General features: G+C 32.3%; 2 protein-coding genes across 2 annotated transcripts; both read left to right on the plus strand.

The window, feature by feature from the left end:
• Nucleotides 1-15,127: 15,127 nt before the first annotated feature.
• Nucleotides 15,128-16,990, plus strand: LOC145166722 (ammonium transporter 2 member 3-like). The gene is made up of 3 exons (XM_079085752.1): nucleotides 15,128-15,870; nucleotides 15,972-16,257; nucleotides 16,337-16,990. The coding sequence occupies exons 1-3, from the start codon at nucleotides 15,274-15,276 to the stop codon at nucleotides 16,876-16,878; spliced, it is 1,425 nt and encodes a 474-aa protein (XP_078941878.1). The 5' UTR covers nucleotides 15,128-15,273; the 3' UTR covers nucleotides 16,879-16,990.
• A 2,469-nt stretch (nucleotides 16,991-19,459) lies between these two features.
• LOC145166724 (putative prolyl 4-hydroxylase 10) lies at nucleotides 19,460-25,609 on the plus strand. Its single transcript, XM_079085753.1, has 7 exons — nucleotides 19,460-19,772; nucleotides 19,857-19,941; nucleotides 20,592-20,689; nucleotides 23,731-23,828; nucleotides 23,913-24,042; nucleotides 25,064-25,251; nucleotides 25,358-25,609. The coding sequence occupies exons 1-7, from the start codon at nucleotides 19,567-19,569 to the stop codon at nucleotides 25,429-25,431; spliced, it is 879 nt and encodes a 292-aa protein (XP_078941879.1). The 5' UTR covers nucleotides 19,460-19,566; the 3' UTR covers nucleotides 25,432-25,609.
• Nucleotides 25,610-26,838: the final 1,229 nt, after the last annotated feature.

Here is a 26,838-nt window from a genome sequence, read left to right on the forward strand (position 1 = left end):
TGGGCCTTATCCTAAGCCCATAATTCCTTCAATTACAATTCAGATTACCTCAAGTACCCCTTGGGACAAACTTGATCAAAGAAGTAAATCGAAATTCAAAGTCAGTGGTCCAAGTTGACCCAAATCGCCGAGTTGTACTTCAACTCGTCGAGTTTCTCCATTAATCTGCAAAGTCAGGAAAAACCAAACCAACTCGTCGAGTTTACCCAAGAACCAACAACTTAATGCATTAAGTTGTATCCATTAAATCCAAGAGCTCCAAAGCTCAGATCTAGACCAAAATGAGATCAAGAAGGGTAAAGTTTCCAACTTTACCCCTAGGAACCACCTAAATGGGTCCAAACCCAAACCTATAGACTTGAAAGAGTGAGGGCTTAACCGTTAAGCACTTAATCATTAAAGATAATACCCCAAAATGCATATCTGACCCCATAAGGCTAGACGACCGCGTAAAGTTTCCATCTTTACGCTTAAGCATGACTAGAAGGAGCTCAAAAGCTCAAAAAGGGCTAAATGAAAGACTTAATGAATGCATGAAGCCCTTAAACCCATAAAGTTGGCACCTTTATGCCAATAGAGCTCATGAAGATCATAGATCTGAAAGAATAAACACTTGGGACTTCTACTTCCCCAACAACCACCCATCCATGGCTAAAAGCATACAATTTAACCCAAGAAGAGATCTAAGCAACCATTAATCAAGGTTAGATCTTTATACCCGAAATGTGCTGGAAATGGAGCAGAGAATCAAGATATGAAAGCTCCTACTTGAACCACCACCTTGTACCAAGCTTCTTATCCTTCATTAAGCTTCAAACACACTTAAACACACCCACCATGAGCTCACAACACTCAAGGAGGCTCTAGGGTTTCGAGATTAGGGTTAGGGGCTATGGAGGCTGGGAATGAGGCCAACACATGGGACTTAAGGTGTTTAAATAGGGTGTAAAATCCTAAAATTAGGGTTTCTCAATCAGCGTCCAAATCGCCGAGTTTCTCTTCACCAACTCGCCGAGTTGGTCCATAAAAACGCGCGACCCAAAAGCCTCCAACTCGTCGAGTTTCCCACCATCAACTCGCCGAGTTGGTCCCTAGGAAGGGGATTTATTTCCACAATTAATCTTCTAGATTCCGGGTGTTACAGGTTGCATGTACCCTTAAGTGTTAATGATTTATCCGCGTTAATACATGTAAAACCCATCAGTTGTGGCCACACGTTCTAGGTAAAAGAGTAACTTCTTAAATAACTTGTCTGTAATCTCGTTAAATATTTCAGTAATCTGCTCCAATGATAATAATTCTTTTGAGACCCTCTCAATTTCAACTAGTGGCACATATTAGTCCTTGAAGAGAGTTTTGAACTCATCCAAAGGGATGACGTTGATCTTGGTCTTAGTACAAGTCTTATTAATTAGTCTCCATTAGTCCTTTACCCACCCGTACAACAGATCACAACATATCCGTCCTTTTCTTCATCTGGGAAAAAGTTAGCATTGAAATCACCCTCCACCTCCGAAATTAAATGAGGTCTCAGAAGTGTATCCTTCTTCTCTTCAAATAGCGGCGACTGACATGTCGCAAAGTCTTGATAACTGTAGCCCTTGTTTTATGTTTGACTTGAGTTGTGTTCATCTGCATGGTTGTTGTGATCTTCTCATCTATCAATTGGCCTAGCTTCCTTAAATTCAGATATGATCAGAATCCTCAGATCGGGTCCCTCTACTCCAGGCTCCAGCCCTCATTGACGTCTACTAGTCACCATTCTTCTGAAATGCTATGTGAAAATAAACTATCACACAAAATGTATTATCATATTTCAATATACTGGTAACATACGAATGGGTTATCTAGGTTATAAAAAAATTCATGTGGCGGAAAAACACTTAAACTCTTAAGTTCACATGCAACCTAGAAATGATCTATGGCTTCTCTATTGATAGAAATAAACAATGAATATCAAGAAACCCTATAGGTAGGCTATGAAAATCGAAATTCATATATAGATTAGGGTTACATACCTCTTAATTGTTATAGGAAATAACCAACATGAATCCTCTTGAAGTTCCTTGGAAAGAAAGCAGCAAAAGCTTGGATGCCTTTAATGGCTTGTACCCAAAACCCTAATAATTAGAAGACTTGAGGAGAGGGGAGGCTAGAGCAAATTTTCGCCTCTTGAGAGTGTGTAAGATTGGATGGAAATATGAGACCCTAGGGTTCCTATTTATATTTGATAAGGAAGCCTTAGATAACTCTAAATTGAATATAATAATAATAATATCTTGAATTAGGTAATTATCCAACTCCTTATTTATCTATAAGGAATATTCCAGAAACCCTAGTTATCCCCTCAAAACTGTCCAAGGTTAGGAAGGTTCTGAAATTCCCTCTTGTTTTAACTATTGAATAATTACATCTTAAGTCCTTGCACTTCCAATTAATTCTAATTAACCCGTAATTAAATCTAATTAATTTATGATTAATTCGTAATTAATTATTACTATTAATATATTAATCATATAATATATTAATAAATCATTTATTTCAATTAATTTATTAATCATATAATAAATTAACAAATCAACATCTCTCTCCAAAAGTCATTCTATTCGGCTATTGGTTATAAGAGCAACCCAAGAAGGACTTTTCTTTTAATTCAAGAATATACCAATTTAGTTATTGGCTTAGACACCTTAATCCAACACATACTACACACTCAACTTTATCCTAATTTATAATATCATACACCAACTTTCACATAGTCCTTTCATGTTTATGTTAAGTCGCAATATGTATCATGTGTTTTATAATGGTAATGGCAATCATACCATTGCAACCACATTATACATATTTGGTCTTGACATTACCACTAAGATTTTTTATGTATTGGCCTAGGTCGGTCTATGCATCTAACTCATAAGCATAAGTATTGATTTTTCCATGCTAACCCTATAGTAAGGCAAAGTTTATTATGAATGCGTAACTATACATAACATTAAATCAAATACGCATTCAAATAACTAATTATATCCTAAAGCAATAATCAAACAATAACATGCAGTTAGGCTTAGTCAAAAATTCTAATCATATGTAATTCTAACCATGCATAACTTAATGCATTTGGTTTCATACTTTGCCTACTGGCATAAGGCATGCTACTTATCGTACAAGGATATGAACTTATCATGTAAACATTGAAGCACATAACATATGAGTACATTCAATGTTCATCATTTTTCAGTCAATTATAACATGTAAGAACATTCATCAATTCATATAACCTAACTTTTTTTAGCATGCGATATTAAACAGATAAGTATTGTGGCTCATCCAGATAAACTTTAACTGATTGCTCGTCTCGCATTTCTTTATTTTTCAAACTTGTATCTTTAAAGAACTTTTTCTTAAAAAATTCTTTTGAAAAATTTAATATTTGGCTTGAGTTTATATGTAAGAACCCAAAATTTAGAGGGATTTGACTTTCATTCGAATATTGACCAAAAGGGTAATTTGGTAATTTATAAGAATTTTAAAAGTTTGTGAAGTTTTAATTGCATGAAATTGCCCAAGATAAGTTTAAGCCACATATATAAGATGAACTAAGTGATTTCATGAGAAGGAAAGAAAGAGATGGTGCATTTTAGGTTAAAAGGGTAATATGGGAATTTCATGTTTTTGGGGCCAAGTTTGTGACTTAATAGATTAAGACCCATATTAAGTCTGTAATAAGTGGCTTAGTGGAGTTGTAGAACTTATCCCCACCTTCACGTGGATATAAAGATCATAATAAACAATGTTAAGATGAAGAAGTTATGAGGGTTAGAAGTTGGATGAAAAGTTGTCCCAAAGCTTGAATGGAATCAACTCAGCTAAGAAGGTTGCTGATATGTAGCCACCACGACATGGTAAGGTTCTTGCCACAACACGATGAGGATAGATGGTCATTCAGACGAGAGTCTCGTCGTAAGTGGAAGGAAACATACTTCGCACCATGACGTAGTATGTGGGTACCACGTCACGATAGTCAAAGTAGATTGCAATAAGGTAAAGGCACCGCAACTCAGTTAGAGGCTAACCACAACCAACTTATGCTCACCATGGCGTGGTAAATATATGACGTGTCATGGTTTCACAGTGCAGGAAACAAATTTAAATATGTTTAAGCTTCATTCTCGATCATTTTCCTTCCAAAATCGTCGGAGAGCCAAAATGAGGCGATTTTGTTGCCAAGAGGGTGCCAAGACAAGCTAGAGATGGTGGATTGTTAGGATTATAATCCTCTTCCTCCTAAGGTAAAGATTTCTACTAGTTATTAAGCTTTGAGCTTTAATGGTGAATTTGTTAGTCTAGTTAGATTGGTTGAACTGATCAACCAATAACTTGATTATGATTTTGATGAGAGTGTCTAGAAACTTTAATCAAGCTATAAAAGTGATTTCCATAGTGAAATCCATCCATGGAGAGTTAGGGTTTGAAACCCTAACTAATGAGAGGTGAATTGATGCAATAGGTTAGAGTGTAATGAGTTAGGTAGTATGGGATGCTTAATTCATTAGGTAAAGTAGACTTAGCGGTAGAAAATTAGAAGATGAAACTATGATCCATTGACATGTCATTTTAACATATAAAGGGATTAAGCTCTTAATAGGCTAATACATGTTCTAAGGGAATTGGCATGTTGTATGAATAAGCCTTGAGCAAATAAGATGGATCAAGATGCATCAATGGAAGAATGAAGCCAAGGTAGTTAGTCTTCACTAACTAACAAGGTAGATTATAGATCTCACTATTTCTATGGATAATGATTATATGTTTTATAGTCATTTAATGTATGTATATATGCATTTATGTTTATATGTAAATGGTATTGTGTCCAATATCCACAAAATAGCAAGTAAAGACAGATTGTGATTACATGAGTTGTAATCTTTTAAATGATTAAATATGCATGACTAGAGGTTAAAAGTGTTATGTGTAATACTTATAGATTAAAAGATGAATATAGAGTATGGTTATATGAGTCATAACCTTATGGATTATTATGTATATATAAGTAGATGTTAGTGGTATTTGTGTTAAATACCTGTAAGATGTGAGATAGAAGATGGAGTATGTATGTATGTATGTATGTTTAGAGTATGTGTAGTTAAAGATAGAGTATGTATGTGTGGTTGAAGATAAAGTATAAAGGTATGGTTGAGATAGAGTATGTATGTGTGATTAGATATGGATGGTGTTGTGTTAATTATCCATTGTAGATTAGATGAAGATAGAGTTTGGATGGATGGCTAGATGTCAAGGGTATTGTGTGAAATACTTATATGTAAGTAGATAAAGATTTAGATTAAGTACTTAATGAGTTAAGTGCTAGAGTGGTAGTAGAAGATGTAACGTCCCAAAATTTAAGACTAAAAATTTCAATTTTTATAATAATAAAAACCAACATCCAAAATGTTTTCATAAAATTATAACTAAATCATAGTATGTCAAAATCATCCAAATACATCAGAGTTGAATAAAATTCGGAGCGATATGGTGTGTGCGATGCGATAATCCCGAGCTCTTCCCTTTTTGATCTGGAAGTACCTGAAACAAAACTGAAAATCATAAGCACAAAACTTAGTGAGTTCCCCAAGATACCGCATACCATACATATCTGCCAACTCAAGGCTGTGTCGGGTCTATTTCACCCCCGGGTCTATTTCACCCCACATACATATAGAAATAAGGCACACATGCATATAATACATACAAAATGAGTCACAAAGACTACAAACACATAACATATCCTAGTGTCCTACAGTATAATGAACAAACTCACCTCGAACCTGTTGATAACGAAATACGCAGGCTGCTGCAACTGGCAATCACCTTACTAACCAAACAAACAAAACCCTAATTAATAATTAGGTCAATAACCATAAACTGGGGTCCCGAATCTACAACTTCACTCCTAAGGTAAAAGACTATTTTACCCTTCCCTTAATGGGCCTAACTAACTTGGCCCAATAACCCAATAATAGCCCAACTCATAAACCTAAGGCCCAACCATGGACCAACAGACATAAGGCCCAAAAATCCAATTAAGGTCCAAAGCCCAAAAGAATCTCGAGTCCAAAAAGGGCCCAAAGCGTCGAAGCCCACTTCACCGAGTACGCTCGACATACTCCTCGTACGCGCGACGTACAAATGTTGACTCGAAGACGGGCAGTTGACCTAGTACGCTCAACGTACCAGGAATTACTCCCCGCGTACCGACCAGAGTCCCATTTGTCAAATTTTTGTCTTAACCACTTAAGCTCTTAACGTCCAAACCTCAGATCTACTTCATTTCAAGGTATCAATGCATAAAGTTGGCAACTTTACCACTTTGCATGCCTTAATGGGACCCGCAACCCAATTTTGTCCATTAAGACCCATAATAAGGACTCTATCTCATGCATGGACCAATATGATTCATCAAGATATCAGTTTTCTACTCAAGGGACATCAGAGAGGTTAAGATATAGCATTCCTAGCTCCTGGAGTGGCTCAAACTCATAAAGAGAACTCATAAGACCTTAATAAGCTAAAAAACAAGCCCTAATCTCAATCTAACACAAAGAGGTTCAAGATGAGAACTTTATACCTTATGGGGCTAGCAAATTTGATGAAGATTTTGGATCTACAACCTCAAGTCCAACCCAAGATTGGTCACCAAGCACCACCTTCTTTAATGCACACAAAACAACACAAAATTAATTCCAAAGCTCAAAAACACACTATGGGAGGCTAGGGTTTCGTTTTTAGGGTTTGGAGGAGTGGAGGATGACCATAAGATGAAACCAAGGCCACATAAGTTGTTTAAATAGGGCACAAACCCTAAAAATTAGGGTTTGCCCCTGCTTAGCGTACGCCATGTGTACTCCCACGTATGCCCAACGTACGTATGTGCCTCTGTGTCCATCCTTCGAGCTAGTACGCCCAACGTACTCGACTAGGGACCAATGATGAAAGAAATTTTACACATAGGGGTTAAAAGGAACATACCCATCAAGTCGAATGTTACAGAAGATCTATTAAGGAGATGGTGAGATAGATTGATATGTGACATGTGATGTGTAAGACTATGGTGAGACTATACAGTCACATGAAAGAATATGAGAATGCATAAAGATGATTCCTTCGGGAATGAGATGATGATTCCTTCAAGAACATAGATAGATGATTCTTGCGGGAATAAGATTTTGTGTGGTTAGATGTGTTTGAGAAAGAAGTTCTATTAGAGGAACATGATATAAACCATGAGGGATTAAATGTAGATGATCTGTAAGGGATCATTGTAATCAGTGAGGCATTCAAGAAAAGAGAAGTTGTTAAAGGATTCATGTAGGATCAAATTGAGGGGACTTAGTTCGGGTGGTTATACGCCAGTAAGTTAGAAGATTGGAAAGCTATCATAGATGATTAGACCGGTTGGGTCTAAATGAGAATAGAGTGGTAGAAAGAAAGAAGAGATGGGAGTAAAGATGATATAGGATGAAGAGAAAAGAGAAAGTATTCCCTAGATTTAGAAGAGAGTAAGAGGTAAAAGAGAAAGGCATAAGAAGATATATAGATGGACGAGAATAATAGGAAATGGAAGAGATGAGATAGAGTAATGAGATGAGTCAGGAAGAGGCCGAGATAGAGTGTAAATATAGTAGGAAGTGAGAGTGTGTAGACAAGAGAGAAGATATAGAAAGATGAATTAAAGAAAGAATAGAGTAGTAGATTATGATAACATGAAAACAAATTAAAGTATAACTCACCTGACCTATGGTCTGATGTTGTATATTCTTTCATGTTTTGCAGGTTCAGGTGATAGTCGTTGTACGAGAGGAGGTAGGAGCACAAGGATTCAGACTAGAAGTAGTTTTATCTCTTTGTATTTTCCTTGTTGCATTATATTAGAGTTAGGTTTATTGTAAACCTGATTATGCCCAGGGATATTAAGTTTGTTTTTGAGTTATAAAATTCCGCTTTTGTTTAGAAAACTTCGATAATCCCTAGATAATTAGATGAGAAGAAGTAGGGTCGTTACATCATACATACATGAATTCATGACTAAATTATTCAAACCATGCTCAGATACCAACTTGTAACATCCTAGTTTTTTTGTTTTACTTTGTGTTAATTTATCAGGCATTGCAATCATACATAAATAAATCATCAAAATATATATACAACCTTGCCTTTAAGAAATACTAAACATAAACATAACCATGAACAGACCACAAGTTTGTCTTTATCTATAAAGATCAACAAATTTTTTTCCCACTTTCTATCATATACCAAACACTACAAACCATAACTCATTACAAATCTATAAGGTCTCCTTGCCTGCTACCACTTCCTTTTAGCTTCATCTTAAATCCAAGCTTAGTGATATGTTCAGGATATGGTATCCTTTGTACATGTACCTTTCTTCCACTTGCTTGTGAAGAACCTAAAATTAACATATGGACCTCTCCTTCACTTGACTTTGAAGAAATTAGAACTTCAATACTAGATGAATCATTACTACATGATTTTAATATGGTAGTGAACTAATATATGTTCGAGTCATTGTTAGATTTTGTTGAACATTTACTTTTTTCTTTGCAACTGCTATACTAGCTTAATCAAAGTTATGAACTTTTTAGCAATATGTCTATTCAATCCACTAGTCTCTCTTTCTACTTCATATCTTTTCAATTTAATTATAGGTCTACCAGACAATTTTCTTTTTGTTGGAGGCAAAGGTTTCTGATTGTCAACAATTGGTCACTTATAAATATCATTAAAATTACTAATGGTGTATATATCAGGTAAAAAAATATATCTTTACTAAATTGTGATGTCACATATGTTTTTTCATCTTGGTTTATAAACGAAATATCTACCATTACATGCAAGCACGAAACACCTGTTAACTTCCAGCTTCTACATACACAAGTCCTTCTGTCTAGATCAACATTATATGTTGTATCACTTAACCTAACTTCATATTATTGATAACCACTATGACCAGCCCCCTAATACATGTCTATAAACATAGTTGCAAAAATTATAATCACAATTAGAATGAACATTATTGAATGCCTCTATGATATGTTCATCCTTGTCATTCTTTTCATCATCGCTCATAATCACTTTCCTTTCTCTTTACAACAAGACAGAGTAAATTTAAGATTTTATCCTTTGGTGTTGTTCTTTTTTTGACACCACCACTTCATCATCTTCGTGCTCATAAGAAATAATGTCTGACAATATCGAATCAACATCATCTTTCCAATTTGATCTTCATCCCAAAATGTTTCATCTTTTGGTTCTTCATTCTCAAGCCAATCAAAAAGAGGTCCATTCATGTGGTCGACATACACATTGATCTTCCTATCATTTTGTAGCCATAATCAATCTTTCTTGGGGAAGACAGAAATAAACATCTTTGCATTTCTCTCTTGTAAGTTTTTCAATGAACATGATGAACTATGTCTAGCAAAACAAATTGAAATCAACGTCACACATAGATCCTCTACGTGTATCGAAGTAGACTAATTTCTTAAGGTCGAATGTTCCATGGTAATAGACATCAAGTGTTAAATAGGTTATCTACGTCAAACTTCAAAATCATTATAGAAGTTGATTTTGTTATGGGGGAATAAAGGGTTTGGGGAATAATATGATTGCACTTAAGAAGAAGAGAAGGGATTGTACCATAATCTATTGAGGGTAAATGGATAATGACGTGTAATACCCACTGATTTCCTTGTGATCAGTTTTAATTGAGGTGTAATATTCATGTAATCTCTACGTATTAAGATCTTAATTATTTATTTCCAAATCAGTTTTGTAACCGGTAAATCCATTATAGACAATCATATTGATCGTTTTTGAACAATCTAATCAAGTTCAATAAAGATCACGAACAAATAAATTTAGTGGTTAAATTTGTAATTTTATAAAAACTCATTGCTCTTACAGCCTATGACTTTGTTGTCCAATAAGAAAAGACAAAATGCCCATCAGAAAACTATAATTGGTTCAATCAAATCCATTTCAAAATGGGTTTAGAATAATGAACAAGTGGAAACTAAACAAAGTCTGTTGTAACATTATTAAAATGTATCTTAATTCTTAAATAGTTTTGTGTAAAGGTAGTTTTTAATAGTCGAGAAGGGGCAAACTGAACCAAAACAAAGGGAATATCCGTTAAATATCCCTCCATAACTTACCATCTTAAGGAAACCTGAAAAAGAATTTATGCCAAACATATTAATTTGTATAATAAACCAGCTTTTAGATAGATTTGAGATATTATTTTCATTTTAATAGTTTATGTGGTCCAAACAAGCAACTTATGGGCTTTGTTGCTAAAATAACTATCATTCTTTTGTTACTATAAAAATTAGTGATTTCGGAAATCTGACTAGAGGAATAGTATGTTATTTTGAATTTCTATAAATAGATATTGTAGTATATAAGACAACAAAAACTATAATATTAAACTAAAAATAGTTTTTTTCTTTTTTGAAAAATTGATTAAAGAACCCATAGCCATATACATAGACTTCGGAAGAATTTCAACTAATTTATTCGTTTCATTTTTAGCTAATTTTTTTTAAATAAAAAAAAAACATATTTACAGACTCATTATAAAACAATATAAACAAAATTAATTAATTATATATATAAACGAGTTTAAATAACTATATGTAATGCATTGCAGTGATTCCAAAATTCACAACATAAGATATACTTGTAGTGAGAATTTATCGGTGTATAAAAGCCGATATGAAAATGCTCTTTAGAAAGGTTGTCTTTCAAAGAAAACTATAACAATGAGGGTCTTTTTATAGAACCAATGATCCAATAACTCAAATATTGATGGAGCATGTCACTCACAATCTAGTTAAATCAATGTAATTTTCTTATTTATATGTGATTTGAGACTTCTTCGTAATAAGCTCAAATTCCATGGTAATATTTTAAATGCTAAAAATTTCACTTTGATTTCTTAGTTTGTACATAAAAATTGTTGTGTAGAGGTGATATTACATCTGAATACAAAATTATATTACTACAATCATAATATACATTTTATATAGTATCATATACATTATTTTGTCATAACAAATTGAAGAATAAGAGAAGGATAATATAAATTTTGATTTTAAGAAAATTGGAAGAATAAGAGAAAGATAATATAAAGTTTCATCCCTATGCAGCCTTCCAGCGACTTTCTGGAATAATGACTCGATTCCACGTCTACGTGACTATGCATATATCTATATTAAATGATGAATGGTTGTAATTAAAACATTCAATATTTAATATATCTTTTTACTAAAGTAATTCACGAGCTTTTATGTATATTTGACTAGTTATTATTTTAATTATGTTTTTTTTATCTATTTAATTTTAGAAATAGAATACAACATAAGTTCATGCTTCTTCTATTTAGATGTATAAAAAGTCGTTAATCAAATTTTAATGATGTAATTTTTGTTTCATTGTTTATAACCAAAAGATTCTTTTCTTTATAAAAAGTCAAAAATTTCTGAACAAAGCGTACTTAGCCAATAATGCAACGTATGTGGCGAAAGGCAATCGCTGTTTAGTGATGATCACTTATGCATAAAGTATACAAGTGGGCATTGTGTTTTTAGATTCTTTTGGATTTTTGACAATATTATAATTGTATTTTTATTTAAATTATAAAATAGATTACTTACATATATTCATTAATTAATATAATTTAGATGCAAATCTTCAATTTTCTATAACAAAATAATGTGTATGATACTATTTTTGAAGTCGACGTAACTCGATAAGAATGTTTGTTAAATGATTAAATATAAAGTTTAAGAGAGTAAAACAAATAATTTGCATGGAACAAACATAACTTCAGAAATTTTTTATATAGATTGGTATTTAATAAATATGTACAATATTCATCGAATTTATCTAAAGAATTTTGTCTCTCTTACAGTAACTTAAACTGAAAAAGTACTATAGTTTTATATGAAAATATTTTAAAGGGAGGAATTTCAAGGTAGCAAAAATAAACTTTATTTATGGGTTGGGCTTGGCCAGATTTAACCCAAAAGGACGAAGTATTTAACAAATAAAGTGGCTCCTTTGCCAAAATAAAAAGAAAATTGAAAGTCAAATATAGAAATTTCAAATTTTAATCATACCATAAGAAAATCATGAAAAATATGAAAAAGAGACAAAAATCGTTTAACCATTTACTCTTGGCTTTATGTAACCGATCATATCTTTTTTTTTTTTTTTTTTTTTTTTTTTTTTTTTTAACGAATTAAATTTTATAAACTAGTAAGGGAGGAAGGAGTCGTTTCCTCCCAACCCACCGAACCCAATAAACCTACTGCCACATTAGCTTTTCTCTTTGATTTTTCTTCATCTTTCCCAACCCACAACACACGGAAATCCTATCTTTCTCAACCCACTCAAAATTAGGTCAATAACAATCACATGTGATTATGCCAATCATGTAATGTGATTTTGTTAAACTAGTAAAGTGACAAACTTACAATGTAATTCGTGATAAATTCTAATACAAGTATGAACTTTTATGATACAACTCAAAAGTATACGTCCATACGATTCCAAAAATATAGAGAATGTCTAAATCTGACTTCGCGTGAAGAAGTTATGATAAACCGAACACTATAAATCTCTATAATAATAAGAATTTAAAATAGACTTAGAATTAGCTATTGGATTCTAAAAGAGAGTTGTAGTGCTCGTAAATACCTACGCGTGGATATAAAGAACGTCAAAAACGGAGTTCGTATGCAAAAGTTATGGTCTTCCGAAGATGTCGCTGTCAGAAACCCTAATTTGACTGAACTCACGACGTGAGCATAAAAACTCACGACGTGAGGAGTCAAACCGCCATATTTCGGATCTAGAAGGTGTGACGAGGCTGCGAGGGGATAAGATCCAAACTCACGACGTGAACAAGGAGTTTTTCACGTCGTGAGGGCTCATTTTGCCACCTTCGGAAGCTAGAAGACGGATGGCAAGTCTACGAAGAGATAAGATCCAAACTCACGACGTGAACAATGAGTTTTTCACGTCGTGAGAGGCCAAAAATCAGCCTATAAATAGAAATTTCGACCCCAAGGCTTAGTACACCTAATCTCTTTCCTTCTCTCTCGTTTACTGAAGCCGTTTCGCTTCCCGAGCCCGGTGATCGCGAACCGCTGACTGTTTTCAGTTAGATTCTATCGAAGCACGATATTAAGGTGAGTTTCACAGCCCCACTTTCTAATATTTTCGGGGGAAAACGCATGCTAAATATTATATATATGTTATTATTATTTCTATATGATAATATATTAGTATCAACGTAGATAGTTATAATAACCGGAATATAGTTATTTCATATTTGAAAGTATACAACTATCGTAAAGTTGTTAGCATGTTATTGTTATAGCAGTATATTAATGTAAATCTTGAGTTATACTTAGGATTCTATATATATTTTGTGTGCGATATAGTTCCGAAGTTATATTCAGAAGTTCTATATATTAAGTTATAAAGTATGTTGCTATTATTGGTTTTATGTCAAGATAAAACTTGGTATGTTATATGTTGTTATTGTTAGTTTTATGTCAAGATAAAACTTAATATGTTATATATTGTTATTGATAGTTTTATGTCAAGATAAAACTAGGAACGTTATATGTTGTTATTATTGGTTTTATGTCAAGATAAAACCTGGTTTTAATTCTAATTATAGCTGTTGTACTACCTAAGTATTATAAATATTAGGAGTAATGTTAAAAGCATAGTCTAATAACTTAGGGTTTTAGACACGAATATGATTTTACTACTAGAACTAACGGAACTCGACAAGTCTACATGAGCTATTGTATTCATCAACTAAGATTGGAAATCTTAGGGAAAATTCTCTGACCTGTATCCGTTAATCCCGTGTGAGCGAGGAAGTCGTGTATGAATAAGATACGGGTTGACAACCCCACTCGTGGTTGCTAGCTACAACAAAAACGTGTGCGAGTGACGAACTGTCCTTTTGTTTGTTTATTGTTCCGACGTTGAGATGCGAAACTTGTAGCATCAAGCAGAGGTTTGAAACTAGTCATATAGCCGCGGTTACGGACTCATGGTAGCAAATTGTTAGAAGCATTATACTTTGTCGTTATACAAGTATTAATGTTAAGTATAAGTTTCACAAACACTTATACTCTAGGTACAAGAAACTGGTAGGTATACTACTTGTATATTAAGTAGATAATTATACCTAACACACATACTCGTATAGAATTGAAATAGATTTATACGTAGCGGTTTTACTCGTATAGAATTGAAATAGATTTATACGTAGCGGTTTTACTCGTATAGAATTGAAATAAGATTTATATGTAGCAACTTTCGTTTGTATGGAATTACAAACACTTATATTCATAGTATATGAGACTTATAGGTAAACTACTTGTTTGGTAAGTAAACTTTTATACCTAGGATATATATGCTAAACGTTGGAGAGTCAAAATGATACTTTCAAAACTATAATTTTGAACTTGGAAAATGTATTATTTTTATATGGAGTCAAAACATGTGGACTCACCAACTTTATGTTGACGTATTTTAAATTGCATGTGTTTTCAGGAAGTTGATAACTATGATACGAGAAAAGACGTTACACTGCCCGGTGTTTCCGCCGACGGCCGGGGTGTGACATGAAGGGATGTGGGTTGGAGGCATAATCAATGTAGGTTAGTTGTAAATTAAGAGGATGTAGGTTAAGGAAATACATAAATCATAAATTTAATTATAAAAGAAATGAAGGGCACAATAGTTTTTTTATATCAAACATGGACTAAACGCACAACAAATTTGTTATTTAAGAATTTCACTTATGAAAAATTCGACTTAGGGACTAAACCCATAAAAGCACAATAACACAAGGACCATTCTCGTAATTTACTAAAAAAAAAAGTAAAAACACACTATTTGTGCGAAAAAAAAAAAAAACACAATATCTTAAATCTTAAAGATTACAGATTCTAATGACGCAATATATTTGTTGTTTCTAATGGCTTGTTTGATGAATCTTGCTGCCAATTATTTCTAGATTCTAACATATAACCAATCAATCAAAAGATGCAACCAATGTTACAAAAAGATGATCCCAATGACTCAACCTCAATCTCCTCAACTTTCCTTTATATACCAAACCAACCCTCTTCCCTCATTTCCCACTAAAACTCTCATCTCAAACCAATGGGCGAAACCATCAATTCTTTCCCATCAGGCCTCCTACCAGACGAGACCTCGCCGGAGTGGCTAAACAAAGGTGACAACGCATGGCAGCTCACAGCGGCTGCCATGGTGGGGCTGCAAAGCGTCCCCGGCCTAGTGATCCTTTATGGCAGCATGGTGAAGAAAAAATGGGCGGTGAACTCAGCTTTCATGGCGTTATACGCCTTTGCTTCCGTTTTATTATGTTGGGTCATGTGGGCACACCAACTCTCCTTTGGCGATAAATTTACAGGCATCATGGGCAAACCTAATGTGGCTGTGACCCAAAAGTATCTACTCGAAAAACAATATGATAAAATGATTCCGGTAGCTGATTATGTGTTTTATCAGTTTGCATTTGCAGCGATAACTGTTATATTACTCGGTGGTTCATTGCTAGGGAGGATGAACTTCTACGCGTGGATGCTTTTTGTGCCTTTATGGCTCACTTTCTCATACACGGTTGGTGCTTACACGATCTGGGACAAAGGGTTTCTTTCCCGCCATATTATTGACTTCTCCGGTGGTTATGTTATTCATTTGTCATCTGGGGTTGCCGGTTTCACTGCCGCTTATTGGGTTAGTTTTCATATTTACGTACAAAAAAGTTGAAAACAAATTAACATCTTTTGATGATATATATGTATATGATTATATGTATGTATAAAGTGATATTGTAGGTGGGGCCTCGGAATCCAAGTGATAGGGAGCATTTTCCACCGAACAACATAATACACATGATGGCCGGAGCAGGGTTTCTTTGGATGGGTTGGAGCGGATTCAACGGCGGATCACCACTGGCGGCGAATGAAATCACCGCCGTTGCTGTTCTAAACACCCATCTTTGCACCGCTACAAGCCTCTTGGTTTGGATGTTCTTCGACTTGATCTTCCACTCCAAAAGCTCGGTGATTGGTGCAGTTCAAGGCATGATGACTGGTCTTGTATGCATCACTCCGGCTGCAGGTTAGATCGATCGATCTAGCTCCTATTTTTCCAAATTCAAAGTGTTTTTCTAACACTAAACACGATAAAATGTATGTAGGAGTTGTTGATACTTGGGCAGCGATGTTTATGGGAGTGTTAGCTGGATCAGTGCCATGGTACACCATGATGATTCTACATAAAAAATCGGCATTTTTTCAACGTGTTGATGATACTTTAGGGGTGTTTCATACGCATGCAGTTGCGGGTGTTTTGGGAGGTTTATCTTCGGGGATGTTTGCTAAACCGAACCTTATAAGAAAGTTCTACAACACAGAGCATTCAGAGTCGCAACAAGGTCCGGGGTTATTATACAGCATTGTCAACGCTAATGAGGTTGTTTATGCGAAGGATGGATTCAAGCAAATGGGGTACCAGATCCTCGGAGCATTGTTTATTGCTGCGTGGAATGTTGTTGCAACGAGTCTTATATGTATATTTGTTAGCCGAATAGTTGACTTGAAGATGCATGAAGATGATTTGGATATTGGAGATGATGCGATTCATGGTGAAGAAGCTTATGCGTTGTGGGGAGATGGTCAAAGGCATCCGCCGTTACGTTCACTTACGCCTAAATTTCCTGCATTTTTTCGACGGGTATAATTAAAATAGAAATTTAAGGTTTTTCATGACAGTGTAGACATGCAATGGTGCCCTAAAGGCTACTTTGATGATGTATTATTTCTTATGATATTGTATGTTAACATGTTTGTTAGGGTTGTTTGTATTCACACATTAATAAATGAACCCCAATCGTCGAGTCAAAACAAAATTGCGTTTTTTAATATATGGAAACTTTCTGTATGCTTTTAGCTAAAATTTTAGGAAGACTCTTTTAAATAAAAAAAAGTTTCACAAGGGTTTGTACGGGAGAATATTTGTTTGAAAGCAAAAACAATATTGCCACTTCAACTACGTCATTTTGATATTATATTAATATGAAAACACATTTATAATATCGTTTTTAATATTTTTTTTTAGAAGTTCTCAAGCCATATCTTTAAATAGTTAAATACCTATCCAACTACAACACTTAATACATAGTTTACGAAATCCTTTTTATATTACAATGCCACGGTCAACTCATGTCTTATTTGAAATTGGGGAGCACAACTTTTGGTTTCTGTATTCGGTGGGCAGCCAGCCCAATGGATTTCACCCAGCGATTGCGACTGATGATCAATTATTAGTATAATGGCTATAATCTACAAATTGTTTAACTATATCCTTATTAGAGCAAGTTTCATACATTTTAATATTTCTTATTAAATTTATATATCAGGTTAGTCGCTCTTAGAAAAATCTAAACAATATTAATAAATGTATCTAAGATGTGCCTCTTGCCCAAAAAATCTAAACAATGCTTTTGCTTATTACTATAAAAATAAAACGAAATGATATTAAATAGAGTATAACTACATTGTATTCTAATACAAACTTACCCATATCATATGTACCGTAGCAACGTATTTATTCCTTGAATATTATTTAAACACATTTCTTGTTATAAATAAACAAGGCTTATATATATTAAGTTTGTATAATACGTACATATTAGTTTCAAGTAAAAAATAAATGCAAAATAAAATATATGTTTAAGGTCTTATAAAAGTTAATGGTGAAAACATAATTTGAACATTATGTTCTGATTTAAAATATTATTAGTAGTTGGTGATTTACCTTCTATATGATAAATCTTGAGACGAGATGCAGTTTGCCCTTTAATTTGAACATCACTGTGTAATATAGTAGCAATATATTTTTTGATTAATTTGTTTCATTTATTTTGAATATTACTATATATTTTTTATTATTTCATTTATGTTATTCTTTGGTCATATGTAATTCGACATTAAAATCTTTTATTTCCTATAACAGTTATAAATTATATATCAAACTATTTTTCAATCAACATAATAAAGACTTTACATAAACTATAAATCATTTAGAAAATATAGTATGTATCAAATGTGTAAGATAATTGTTGTATCTTATAGAACAAGTCTTTCACTAATAAACCAAATCTTTTTTATTGCTTTAAGTCAATATATTAATAACATAACATAACTTTAAAATACGTTTTGCATATATAATGATTAAGGTGTTGTTTGTTTTTTGTCTGCAGATCTGCGTGACCTTTTCTGTCTGCGCCGCGTAGACCACGCGCAGACATTAGCCTTCGCAGACTGTTTGTTTTTTTGAAGACTGCAGACCTAAAAATGTCTGCGCGCCCTCTTCTTGGCGCAGATGTGGACCAAAGTCTTCTAACATCTTCTAGTCTAAAAAAACACATATATCTTTATTTTTTTAAAGTTTTTTTTTTAAATTTATATTTTTTCAAACTTTATTAATGATAAACAATTTGAAAAAAAATTACAATACTTAAAAAAAACGTTCAACGACACAAACATGATATTTTTGACAAATTTATAAATAAAGATTTATTACAATAATAGTTGTTGAAGTTGTTTATATAAATATGAAAAAAAATCATAATATATTCTTATATTTTTTGCCAAATTTTGTAAAACATTATTTAATATAATATCGTCAATTTCTCGGGAAAATATTTACGGTATATTTTTAATGAATTTAATTGAAAAAATCGAAGTTTATTTCTATCCATTTATATATCAAATTCTTTGATCCCTAATTATAATGTTTAGTTATAACTTTGCAACCAAAGTTGTTGGTTTTTATCAAATATATACGTTAATTCATACCATTTTTATTTTATTTTTTATACAATAATACATAAAAGTTGATCTAGATTTGTTAGTTATTTATAACAAAGTCATTAAAATATTAAAAAATCACTTTGAAGTTTAAAAAAAATTAGTTTATTTAGATTTCAGTTTATTTCAATAGCCCGCAGATGTTAAAAAAACAAACAGTTTTTTTTTCAGACTGCAGACGTTTGGTCCACCTCTTCTACTTCAGAGATTTACAGATGTAGTCCGCAGTGGTTCGCAGACTGCAAACATTTGTCTCAAAAAATACAAAGAGCACCTAAGTATTTACAAAAGAAAAATAGGACAACTGAGATAATTGTATTTTACACGTTTTTCTTAGCTTGTCAAAACAAACAAACATGAAGGACTAAATGGAAATTAGCTAAAAAAGGAAACCGACATGAGACATGTTGAAGAACCCACTCCCGTTGACGATTTCATTTTCGAATTACAGCTTGGAGTTGAACAATGGGCACATATAAACAACACCGATTTCCTTTACATTTTGATCTTTCAAACATCAAAATCGCTATCAATTTGTGCTCTTTAATCTCCTACAATGGCGTCGAAAGGGAGATTCTACCCTCGAGGTTCTTCTCGAAAATCGTCATCGTCAACGCTCCTCTTTTCAGTACTCATCATCTGTGCATTCTTTGTTTTAATCCTTCTTGCATATGTAACTCTTTCGATTCCGAAAACTCCATCTGATTCTCCGAAAGCTCATGAAGTCAATTCCATCGTTCATGATTCTTCTACTGTTGAAAGGTCAGTTGAATTTTGTTAGACTTTGTTGTTGTGATCTGATTTGATTATAGATTTGAAGGAAATTTTTGATTTTGGTGAATGTAGGAGGGAGGACATCGAGGAAAGAGCTGATCAATGGGTTGAAGTGATTTCATGGGAGCCTAGAGCTGTTATTTATCATAATTTCTTGGTTAGTACCTTTTGATTATGTCAATGCATATCTCAATTTCATTGTCATTCCAGTTTGAAAAGTCATGTTATCAACTAATTCTTCTTACATAACCAGAAATTAAGTAATTTATGTTTCCTGGTTTCCAATTCCCGAATCAAAAAGTTGGAATGCATTCTGAAATACTAATCCTGTACAATAAACTTGAGTCCAGTTAAGTATTATTTGTGAAGAAACTGAAACTAGTCCCCTTAAATTAGGGGTTACATTATAAGGCCGAATTAGAAGGGATTTTCTTCATTGATTCACATATTGAAAGCCTTAGGTTGTGTCATGTATAGTTCTTTATGAAATCTAACCAAAAGAAAGTTGATTTCACATTATTTGAAATGTAGGTGATTTGTTAATGTCATCAGCCATTTTATGTAATTGGAATTAATAGAGTGCCAAATAGGGAGTCAAACTATGATATTATTAGAACTCTCTTTTGGTTATACATGATCTTGCTTACCTCATAGAATTTTGACATTCTTTTATAAGCAAACATGGTTTGAGATTTAGATTTCTATGCTGAAATTCTAGTCCTCATCAACACACTAGTAAGATATCTTAAATCATTTACATATTCTCCAAACTAATTGTTTTTTTTTTTTTCAAAATTTTGACTATAGTCCCAGGATGAATGCAATCATCTGATTAATCTTGCTACACCTCATATGGAAAAGTCAACTGTTGTTGATAACGAAACGGGCAAGAGTAAAGACAGCAGGTCTGTATTTTCTTCATTTTCACTTTTGTTAGTATTATTTTTTAGGGATATTGACATAAAAACCCTTGAGTTCTTAAAATAATAGGGTTTTACCTTAACATCACTTTTTGGTGAGTAAAAACCGGAACTTTGCAAGTTATCAAATAAAATTCGCAAGAAAACCCTCAATTTTACAAACTTTTTACGTTTTTACCCTAAGTATATATTTTTTTTTCATATTATACCCTAAGTATTTCTTTTTTCATATTATAGGTATTCATAATTTTATGATTTTTATATGTATAAGTACTTTTTTAGAAGTATAAATACATATTTAGAGGTTTGATACATTTTTTAGAAGTATAAATACATTTTTAAAATATTAATATGTTTTTTTTCGAAATATACATACATATTTACGTTTGCAGAACTATAGATACATTTTTTAGAAATATATGTTAGAAATTTGGGGTATAGAAAGGCTTGAAAATTTTGAGAATTGTGATATCATTTTCAGATTAAAGTATTTGGGTGGTACTCCCAATCTTTAATCGAATAAGACTCAGATTATGAGAGCAAGAATAAAGAATGTGCTTGTTATAATTTTCGAGTGTACCAAATTGAGACCAAGGGTCAGTTATATGAAAAACCGAATTTCTGATGCATTTTTAATATAGCAAAATAGCCAGGGTCATAAAACTACAAGTAAGGGGCTCTGCCCCTTGGACCCCGCTCCCAGGGTCGTTGCCCCCGGACCCCCATTCGTTCAGGGGCTTCGCCCCTAAATGACAACGTACTTTTAAACTTGATCAAATTTAAACAAGTGTGCACTCCACACCTCCCTTACTTGTTTAATATTTATGAAGATCATTTTTGGTCAACAAATTAATCCTATTACACTTAAATAACATTGATGGTAACAAATCACCAACAATATACATACATATTTTATGTTTGTAGAACTATAGATACATTTTTTAGAAGTATAAATTATATTTTTATGTTTTCAGGAGTATAATTACATTTTCTTATTAATATAAATACATTTTTTCCATATAAACACATTTGTTTTGATTGATATACTTTAAAATACGTAAAAATACGTATTTATATTTCTAAAAAACATATTAATATTTCTAAAAAATGCATTTATACTTCTAAAAAAACGTAAAAGTATGTATTTATACTTCTACATATGTATCTATACTTCTAAATATGTATTTTTACTTCCAAAAACATATTTTTACGTTTTAAACCATATAAAGAAATAGCATTTAAAAAAAATATAAATACGATGTTTAATTAAATATTTTTTGTGTGTAAAAATATGTTTTTATACATGAACATATATAATATGAAGAAAAAAAATATTTAGGGTAAAACTTAAAATTTTTGTAAACGTAAGGGTTTTCATGCGAATTTTATTTCATGGTAACTTGGAAACATGTAATAGCAGAAGCAAAGGGCAAAAGTAGAAAAAAAAAAAGACAAAATTGCAAAAATGGTTCTTGTTGTTGTCAAAATTATGTGATTTTGGTCCAAAAATGTTTGGTGGTGCATCATTCGTCCAATTTTGGATACCTTGTGTGTTTTTGGTCCAAAAACGTTAATCTTAACAAGATGGCTGTTAACTTTTTTAAAATGACAATTTTACCCTCAGAGACCATTTCTACAACCAAACTACAAGGGCCATTTATGCATCTCTTCTTTTTAATTTTATTCAATTTATATATATTAATTTTTTTAATTAATTTTTTTTAAATTTCTTTTTATTGGATTAATTCTTTTTATTGTATTATTATATAGAGTAAATTACACGAATGGTCCCTATGGTTTGGGGTAATTTGCACGTTTGGTCCCTAACTTATGTTTTTAACTCAGAAGGTCCCTAGTGTTTGTTTTTGTTGCACGCTTGGTCCCTGTCTTACCTAAAAAGACTATTTTGCCCTTGATTTTTTAATTTATTTAAATAAACACACCCCCAACCCAACTTCCACCTCACCATACATTACCTTATCTACCTCACTTTATTTAAATAAATTACAAAATCAAGGGCAAAATAGTCTTTTTAAAGCGCGCAACAAAAACAAACTGTAGGGACCTTCCGAGTTAAAAAAACAAGTTAGGGACCAAACGTGCAAATTACTCCAAACCATAGGGACCATTCATGTAATTTACTCTATTATATATTAATAAACATTATTTTTAATATATAATATTTATATATTAACAAATATTACTTTATTGGATTATTATTTTCATTTGATTAATTATTTTTTAATTTCCTTTTTAATGGATTAATTCTTTTTTATTGGATGATTATATATTAATAAATATTATTTTTAATATATATTATTTATATATTAATAAATATTACTTTATTGAATTTTTAATTTCTTTTAGTTTCTTTTTTATTGGATTAATTTTTTTAGTTTCTTTTAGTTAATTAAATGATATTTAATAATATATAAATGTTATATATTAAAAATAATATTTATTAATATACAATAATCCAATAAAAAAGAAATTTAAAAAGAATTATTTAAAAGAAATTAATAATCCAATAAGATAATATTTATTAATATATAAATATTATATATTAAAAATAATATTTATTAATATATAATACTCCAATAAAAAAAATTAAAGAAAAAGAAATAATTAAAAGAATTAATGTATAATAGTTCAATAAAATTAAAAAGAAGAGTTGCAGAAGTGGTCCTTGTAGTTTGGTTGCAGAAATGATCCCCGAGGGTAAAATTATCATTTTAAAAAAGTCAACAGCCAAACTTATAAAAGTTAACGTTTTTTAACCAAAAACGCACAAGGTATCCAAAATTGGACCACTGATGCACCACCAAACTTTTTTTTGGACGAAAACCATATAATTTTGACAAACACAGGTACCATTTTTGCAATTTTGTTAAAAAAAAAAAACTTGTAAAATTCCGGTTTGAAAATCTTAAGGGTTTATATGTTATAAACTTATAATATCCCTTATTTTTATTACTTTGTACTATTATTAATTTCTTATCACCCTACAACTATGTTCTCTCATTCAGGGTGCGTACAAGTTCTGGAACATTTCTAGCCCGAGAACTCGATGAAACAGTCACTGCCATTGAAAAAAGAATTGCAGATTTTACCTTTTTGCCCGTTGGTATGTACACGCCTTTAAATTATTTATACAACAACACAGATGTTCGCTCAATTTTTCAAAAACTAATCCACTTTTTATGTATAGAAAATGGTGAAGGACTTCAAGTTTTACATTATGAAGTTGGCCAGAAATATGAACCTCACTATGACTACTTTCTTGATCAGTTTAATGCAAAAAATGGTGGTCAACGAATGGCTACAGTTCTCATGTACCTGTAAGTTATTACCTAAATTTATGAAAGAAAAAAAAATTTCAAAATTGGTCCCTGTGGTTTACAAGAAGTCATGCGTTCAGTCCCCATTTTTTGTTTGACGTGGATGGTAGATGCGGTTTCAATTCTTGCGTGGGTGGTCTTTGACACATGCAAAATTTCATTTGTACCCTTTTTAATTTATTTTAGATTTTATTTTACAAGTGAACAACAGGATCATCCGCATAAAAAAAAGATATGTATCGAATGCGTGACTTTTTGTAAACCACAGGGACGAATCTTGAAATTTTGTCTATTTTTAGTTATTGTGAGGACCTCCACAAGGACCATTGGCGTAAAAAAAAGATAGGGACCGAACGCGTGACTTTTTGTAAACCAGGGACCAATCGTGAAATTTTGTCTATTTTTAATTATTGTGTGGACCAACCACACACGAAATTAAACTATAGGGACCATTCACGTAAAAATGATAGGGACTGAAAGCGTGATTTTTTGTAAGCCACAAGACCAATCGTGAAATTTTGTCAACCATACAAGAAATTGAAACCACAGAGACCATTCACGTAAAACAAAAAAGATAGGGACCGAATGCATGACTTTTTGTAAACCAGGGACCAATTTTGAAATTTTGTCTGTTTTTAATTATTGTGTGGACCAATCACACACGAAATTAAACTACAGGGACCATTCACGTAAAAATGATAGGGATTGAAACCGTGATTTTTTGTAAAACACAAGACCAATTGTGAAATTTTGTCAACCTTACAAGAAATTGAAAACACACACACCATTCGCGTAAAACAAAAAAGATAGGGACTGAACATGCGACTTTTTATAAACCATAGGGACCATCATGAAATTTTGTCTAGTTTTAATTATTGTTTGGACCACCCACACAAGACACAAGAAATTGAAACCACAAAGACCAATCCCTTTGAAAGAAGATAGGGACTGAATGCATGATTTTCTGTAAACCACAGGGACTAATTGTGAAATTTTGTTTATTTTTAATTATTGTTTACAGGTCAGATGTTGAAGAAGGAGGTGAGACGGTTTTCCCTGCTGCAAAGGGCAACATTAGTGCTGTGTCATGGTGGAATGAACTGTCTGAATGTGGGAAAGAAGGGTTATCTGTTAAGCCAAAAATGGGGGATGCGTTGCTCTTTTGGAGCATGAGACCCGATGCATCTCTAGATTCTTCAAGTTTGCATGGTTAGTAAATCTTGAATTTTGAATTTAAATTTTGGTGAATAATTTGTTAAAGGTCTTTGATGTGGTTTCTCTTGCTTTGTGTGTATGTTTTTTTTTTGTTACATAGGTGGATGCCCTGTTATTAAAGGGAACAAATGGTCGTCTACAAAATGGATTCATGTTGAGGAGTATATGGTTTAATTTTGGTTCGGTTTGTTAGTAGCAATACTTGAATTTATAACAATGGTGGTTTGCTAAATGTTGAAGAAATAGAATCTATAGAAAGAATTGAATATGAAGGAATTGTGACTTGGTTAGTTGGATATGAAATTGAATTTAATTTAATTTATAACTAATGCTTATGTTTTTTTTTCTTTTGTATGTATATGTTTGTGTGTGTGTGTGTATACAAAATTAGAATTGTAGGTCTCTTTAGTGACTTACAAGTAAAGTGAAGGGGTGTTAAGTGAAAGGTAAAGGAAGTCAAAAGTAATTTTGACTTGGTCCGTTAAAAAGGGGTAAATGAGTTTAGAAATATTACTTTCATTCTAGTTTCTTTGTTTTTTATGTTCTTGTATGGTGTCACGAATCAAGGGATAATAGAAGCCATCTTTTACTCTCTTTTTGTTTTTCATTTCACGAACAGTTTATCACCCAATTTAGCACAACAAATTGGTATCAGAGCCTTAGAAAACGAAATAATCGACCTTATTTCCTGTGTTTTTTCTTTATGATCAATTAAGTAGACAACAACATCCAATTCAACGTGCGTTTTTTTATAGAGGAAAGATCTAAGTTTCAATCGGGTTACAAAGGGAAATTCATTTAGGTTTCTTTTGGTTTTTGAAGTTGATTTGGGGATCCCTTCGTAAACAAAGAGGGCTGGCTGCCATTTTCAAAGGGATCATTAAAGAGCGAATGGTTTTAATTAAGGTGGATTTTCAAAGGGATCATTAAAGAGCGAATGGTTTTAATTAAGGTGGCGATCCATTCGGTTTACACTTGATTTTTTGTCAATAGATAAATGAGTATTTTTGTTTGTTTTTTAGAGGGATTTACTTGCACCACTACAACGCAAATGGTCTCGAGGTTGGATTTCATGCCGCTGAAATATATGTCGGATGTTGGAAAAAATCTGGTTTCTACCCAGGCTACTTTGGTGAAAAGGTTTTGGCGCCTTGCTAAAATGTCAGACACCTTTGTAATATCAAACAATCTGGTTTCTTGAAAACAAACCGATGCCTTTTCTATTAAATTTTAAATCGGATCATTTATTTGATTAAACATTTCAAACTTTATGGTCAACCGAAATGTTTAACAACTAATAAGTTTCTATTTTTAGTTAAAAATTGAAAAACTTATTAAATTTAATGATTTAAACTATTTCCATAATCGAATCAGTTTAAATAAACATAATTTTTTGAAATATTAACTTCTATATTTTACATATAAGAAAAACACAATTTTAAATTGTATAACTGTAAAAGTTAAATATTTATAATTAGGAGTGTAAACAAATCGAACATTAGCCTAATGAGGTTCAATCTCGGTTAGTGAAATGTTTGAAAGGTTTGAGCTCAGCTCAAGCTCGACTCTTTTATTTAGCAA

Source organism: Lactuca virosa, chromosome 3 (assembly GCF_052849685.1).
Source record: "Lactuca virosa cultivar CGN04683 chromosome 3, Lactuca_virosa_CGN04683_v6, whole genome shotgun sequence".
Taxonomy (NCBI): Eukaryota; Viridiplantae; Streptophyta; class Magnoliopsida; order Asterales; family Asteraceae; genus Lactuca; species Lactuca virosa.